We start from the raw sequence: 5,751 nt of genomic DNA on the forward strand, positions 1-5,751 counted from the left end.
CACGCGACGGATCCTCCCGTCCTGAGTCTCCCCTCAACCCTGGGGGGCCTGGGGCTTGGGGGGCCTCAGCTCCCCCCACTGGAGTCTTCGGAAAGGGTAGCAAGGTAAGTAGCCACAACCTCTTGCAAATATCTTTCTTACCGGGAATCCTGACTCGCAGACATGATCCTTAGAAACTAGGGCGGAGTGCCCGCCTATCGACAACTTATAGAGCGCCCGACCCCGCCCCAGCCATCACATTGGCTTGACCGCCTCGGCCCCGCCTGCCGCCTCTCAGCAACCCGGCGTGACGTCAATTCGTAGGCGCCCTGGCACGCAGCCACCATTGGATAACTTGAGCGCCTATCAAGATGAAGACCCGCCCCGCAGCCTCATTGGCTAAAGGACCCGCCTTTCTTGCCGGTACGGAAGTGACATACTGTAGTCAGGCCTCGAGGCCTGGCAGCCATCTTGGGGCCCTGCACCCCTACACGTGCGGAGGCGATAGTGCCCTGGTCATGTGGCCTAGCGCGCCCTATCAGGCAAAGGGGGCGAGGTTTCAGCCTCCAGGGACTTCCGGGCTCCCGGGACTACCACTTTCGTCGATCTCTACTCCAGGTCTCCCCTGGACCTACGTTTAATTTTGTTCTCTCCTGCACCAACGATAAATCGGACCCCAACCCCGAATGTGCAGAGATAATGGAATCAAGAACCATATCCCAGCGGCTAGGAGGGTTCCTGGGCTGGAAGAAGGGATGGAGTAAACTGATTTATGAGTTTACTAGCATCTGGGGTTGCTGTCATAAATCCTGCCGGCCCCGTTAAGTGTGCTGTTTCCCCAACTTTAGCACCTCTCAAGCTCCCTTATTTTTGAGGCTTACCAACCCTCCGTACTTCCAGCCTGGCGCCCCCCACTGGGGGATTCTTTTTGTGGACGGCATGGTGGTGGTGCTGTCTGAGCCACTAATGGAAAGCTCGCCCCAGGAGTCTTAAATCCCATAAGGGGAAGCTAACAGCACTGGCTGGAGGAAAGCCTGAGAGCATATCCACTAGGTTGAGGCCCCTTAAGGAAGACCACCACTATGTTATCTCCAAAGGATCCTTTATTGACAGAGGAGGACCGTGGCATTTATATATATATATATAAAAAATGTTTGACGATTTGGCAGGCAGTAATCCCATTGCCCGCCCACCACCCCTAGATTTTTCTGCCCCCCCACTCCCGCCCCTGCACATGGAAGGGAGATGACTGCCCCACTCAGGCCACAAGGCCATACTCCCTTGCAGACAGCGGGAAATAGGGGATTTTCCATGGCCACCCCTTGAACATCAGAAATCAACAAGTATTCTCTCAAAGGGAAAAAAAAAATACAGAAATCAAACATTTAAATATGAAAAACCAAAGGGAACTGGGTGGAAAGAGGCTAAAGACAAAAGGAACTTGAGTTTCTTGGGAAGGGTCTCCCATGTTCCCCTGCCCATTAACAAATGGGCTTGAGGCCTGGGATACGAGGCTCACACAGTGAGTTTGCAGTGACACAGCTCCTTGTAGATCTGCCGACGAAGTTTGGGCATGTCCTGCTGAGTGAAGCTGAATGGCTGAGACAGGGCCAGGTGCTTGCAATACTGGGGTTAATAAAGCAGGCCATGAGAACCACCTACTGAGCACGGCCCCCCACCACCACCACCCCCAGTAGGACCTGTGCTACATATTTCTTCTGATACACCTCTCACTGGATCTTTCCAAGAATATTCCCATTTCAAAAACAAACGAAACCAAGGTCCCATAGGCTGGGGTTCAAAAAAAGGCTGACTGTAAAGCCAAGGTTCCTATTTGGTACATAAAATATCAAATGTTAACAGAAAACACTTTGCATTGGGGATCAGAGGCAGCTGTATCAGGGCCAGAGCCCAAGGATCCAGTCCGAACATGGTATGGAGAAGCCAAGAGAGGACCAATGAAATCAGGTTTTCTGCATTCTAACACGTAGGGTTACTCCTGCTACGTAAGTGGTTCTAAGTCAAGTGAGGGAGGCTGAACAGCTTCCCCTTCCCTCCCAACTCTTTAACCCACCTAGTATCTGCTTACCTGCAACACAAAGGCGCCACAGTCACTGTCATTATTCTGCCTGGCCACATTCTGGAGAAGAAGAAGAAGGTAAGCCCTTCTCCTGGAGACCCTATGTGTATAGCTTCAGCTTCTGCCTCCTACCACACCCCCCACCACCTCAACCCTGCTTAAACCTCCTCTAGGAACTTACCATTTTGAAGTAACCTTTCCAGCCCTGGTGGAAATCCAGCCGGTCTTTCTTCACTGCCTCTGCCTGCAGATACTTGGCAATATGCTATGTAGATGGAGGAAAGAAGGAAGTGAGCCTCTGCATTTCCCAACTGAACCCAAGCTGTGCTGGTCACAGGCACCAAGCCCAGGTTGCTCATCAGAGACCCAAAACCCAACCTTCTGCCTGAAATGCCTTGCCACTGGATCTCCTCCCCACATTCTGCCCACCTTTCCCTCCCCTCTCAAACCTTAGGGCAGCGGCGGTTCAGGGTGCGCTGCGAGTCAAAATAGGTGATGGTGCGCCGCCTCACGTCAACAGAGATGAGGGACCAATGCACCTCCAGGTGGATGGGGATTAGCAGGAGCTCTTTATTGAAGATGTCCACCTAAGGAGGCAGGGCTGGAGGTCAGGTAAGATAGCACAGGAGGAGGAGCAGGCAAGGAGCTAAGTGGAAGAACTCAACTCCTAGCCCCTGGACCGTGAGGCAAGGCCCAGCATCTGGATGTTCGGATTCTTGGGCTTAAGGAGGAAAGCAAGACAGAGGAGGTGGTACAGAACAAACACTGGAGGGCCCAGGATAGGCCAGGTACTTTTTACACATTAAAGGTACAAATGCTTAGTAGGTTCAAGATCCTGGAGTCAGACTCTCAAGGTTCAAGCTCAGCTCCTCCATGTATGACCCAAGTAAGTAAGTAACCTGGGTTACTAAGTTACTTAGTTAAGTTACTTGGGTTACTAAGCAAGTTACTTAGTAACTCTATACCTCAATTTCTTTTTCTGTAAGACTGAAAATAACAGTATCTATCCTCACCTGTTTGTTACACAGATTGAACTAGTTGATATCCACAATACTCTAAGAACAATGCATGGCACCTAACAGATGCTCAGTCAGTTAACACAACAATCCTGAAACAAAGTTCTCATGAGGAAACTGGCTTGGAAAAGTAAAGCAACTTGCTCAAGGTGAGAGAAATAAGAGATGACAGAGGTGGAATTTAAACACAGGACACAGGCATATAGAAAGCCAAGTTCTTTCCGATGCATGTCACCCCACCTCTACAGGGAAACAGGAATTAAGAAATACTAGAGGCAATAGCCCTACCTCACTATTGGAATTTCCTGGCCTTTGAATCAGAGGACAGGTAAACTAATTAGAATGGAGAAAAGAACTCTTTCCCACCCCACCAAACCTGCTGCCCTCCGCCTTAATTATATTCCCCAGTAACTTAGGCCAAAAACCTAGACATCATCCTTGATTGCTATCTTTTCCTCATCTCTCATGTCCAATCCATCAGAAAGTCCTATTGGTTCTACCTGCAAGAGCTACCCTAAATAAAACTACTACTATCAATATTTCCACATTGACCACTCTGGTCCAAGTTTCTCATCAGGACTTCTCAGCTACTCTGTTTAGTCTGCCTGCTTCCACTCTTGCCCCCTTTCCATCGCCGAAACAGGAGTTTAAAACGTGAGTCACTTCCCAGATTGCTCGACACTCTTCAATGGCTTCTTAGACCACAAAGAATAAAATCTACCCTGGTTGACCTGCCCTCCACGCCTCACATGATCTACTCTCTGACCAAATTTTCTATGGTTTTTCCTTTGCTCGTTCTGCTCCAACCACACAGGCAGCCACACGGGCCCTCTGATCCTCAAATGTTCTTTCTTGCTCTGTATCCCATGTTCCCGGTGTTCCCTTTGCTTAGTACACCCTTGCCCAGATGTGCACAGGGCTGGCTCACTAAAGTATCAGCTAAGAGAAGCCTTCCCAAACCACCCTATCTGAAGTACCCAGCCCCATGCTACCACATTACTGTTTTGTTTACAGCAAATTATCACTAGCTGTACTTTAACTGGCTTATTGATTCTCACCCCTAAAAGGCAATAAGTTTTCCTTATTTAATACTGTATCCTTAATGCCCAGAACAGTACCTGGCACACAAAAGACATTTAATAAATACTTGAAAGTCTGAATGAACAGAGCTGGGGAAAGGATTCACAGGAAACAGAACTCTTCTTTAGAGGCAAGGTGTTACATAAGATGTGAATTCATAACTCACGTTTTTGGTCCACCTTTTCACCCCATCATAACCTTTGGTACGGAGTTTATCATAGAAGAAGCTGTTGAAGAAATGCACCTGTGCCAACGATACAAAAGAGCCAGGTGGAATCAACAGACCGCAGGCCCTCCCGCCACGTGTCCTCTCCCCCGCCCATTCCATTTCATCACAGCTCTAAGGACTGGTTTCCACAAACTCCAGTCCAACTTACTAAAGGTAAAAAGCACAAACTGTTTTCAACCTCATCTTATAAGTTCCCACCCTGATTTGTGGGGCTAGCCATTGGGGAAAAACACTGCAGACTAGGGGAAAGGACTAGAAAAGTTCAGGACCAAGATTACAAATTTGAATTTAACAAATTACCTTCTACTGCCTCTCTCCAGAAAGAAAGACCCTCTTTACGTAAAATGGAAGACATGAGAGACTGAAAAAGCTGCTTAAAACTTCAGAAGTTTTTCCAGGGACTGAAGTATCTAGTTAGGCCTACCTTTTCAGGGACTGTGTCCATGACCAGGTCTCCGTACATGTTCATCACCTGAGGAGAAGACGGGAGGCCACTTGCCATGGAGGGTGTGGCATGGGTACAGGGCTTCCCCACAGAGAGGGCCCCAAATACATTGTTCCCCAAACCTACTCTTGGGCCTGTTTCTCCACACCTCCTTACCTGGTCATTGAGCCAGTTCTGTCCATACAAAGTTCCCAGGTCATCCATGGTCAGCACATGCCGCTTATAGGTGACTCGGAAGCCCCTCACCATGGCATTGCCTGGCATCCGCTGGTATGACTGGATCAACTGCAGCACCAGGCCCTTCCTGGGTAGGCCAAGGGTTGAGTCATGCAAGAGATTGGGGACGGGGCGGTGGCTTGGGCACACAGAAGTACCTTCTACTGCCTAGAATAAGAATCTAAAACTTTTTCTTTGGGTCATGGGTCCTTTTGAGGACTTGCTAAAGGCACACTCCCCTGTAAGAAGCATAGGAATACTTAGGTCCACGTGGTATTTCAGGGTCCCAGGTAAAGGCCCTCCCGGGTGGCTCACGGGGGCTTGGCACCTTGTCTGCAGATTCCTCCCCTTCAGTTCTAGCTTCCTCCTCCTCCCCGACTACATCCCTATGGGAGAAAAGGCAGCAGCATTCTCTCCCCATCTCTCAGGTCCCAGCCCTCTTCCAAAGGGCATCTCTTTCATGCCTCACCTGGAAGGTGCAGAGAACTCCTGCTGGAAAATGTCCTCTAGTTTCTCCACTACCTCATCAGTGCTGAGGGGGATGAGGCTGCCGTAAGTCTGAAGGAATTCATCCAAGATGCCTGAGTGGAGGGAAGAGAGAAAAGTGAGACTCCAGACTCCGATCTCACAGTCAGCTGAGGGGAAGACGAGATCCCGGAGGGCTCCTTACTCTGCACACAGGTGACATGCTCCTCCCGCAGAGGGC

General features: G+C 49.6%; 2 protein-coding genes across 2 annotated transcripts in view; both read right to left on the reverse strand.

The window, feature by feature from the left end:
• Nucleotides 1-202, reverse strand: part of EIF4A1 (eukaryotic translation initiation factor 4A1) — a 6,011-nt gene extending 5,809 nt beyond the window's left edge. The window contains exon 1 of the mRNA XM_010843089.1: nucleotides 142-202. Within this exon, the coding sequence (XP_010841391.1) occupies nucleotides 142-164 (23 nt within the window). The 5' untranslated portion in view covers nucleotides 165-202. The remainder of the gene's footprint in view (nucleotides 1-141) is intronic.
• Nucleotides 203-1,064: 862 nt separating this feature from the next.
• The window catches only part of SENP3 (SUMO1/sentrin/SMT3 specific peptidase 3), a 9,538-nt gene continuing 4,851 nt past the window's right edge, over nucleotides 1,065-5,751 (reverse strand). The window contains exons 4-12 of the mRNA XM_010843090.1: nucleotides 5,716-5,751; nucleotides 5,515-5,626; nucleotides 4,986-5,133; nucleotides 4,809-4,856; nucleotides 4,322-4,399; nucleotides 2,509-2,646; nucleotides 2,241-2,324; nucleotides 2,069-2,119; nucleotides 1,065-1,605 (exon numbers count right to left, since the gene is read on the reverse strand). Of these exons, the coding sequence (XP_010841392.1) occupies nucleotides 1,495-1,605; nucleotides 2,069-2,119; nucleotides 2,241-2,324; nucleotides 2,509-2,646; nucleotides 4,322-4,399; nucleotides 4,809-4,856; nucleotides 4,986-5,133; nucleotides 5,515-5,626; nucleotides 5,716-5,751 (806 nt within the window). The 3' untranslated portion in view covers nucleotides 1,065-1,494. The remainder of the gene's footprint in view (nucleotides 1,606-2,068; nucleotides 2,120-2,240; nucleotides 2,325-2,508; nucleotides 2,647-4,321; nucleotides 4,400-4,808; nucleotides 4,857-4,985; nucleotides 5,134-5,514; nucleotides 5,627-5,715) is intronic.

The sequence above is a fragment of the Bison bison genome, unplaced genomic scaffold (assembly GCF_000754665.1).
Source record: "Bison bison bison isolate TAMUID 2011002044 unplaced genomic scaffold, Bison_UMD1.0 scf7180017864180, whole genome shotgun sequence".
Lineage (NCBI taxonomy): Eukaryota > Metazoa > Chordata > Mammalia > Artiodactyla > Bovidae > Bison > Bison bison.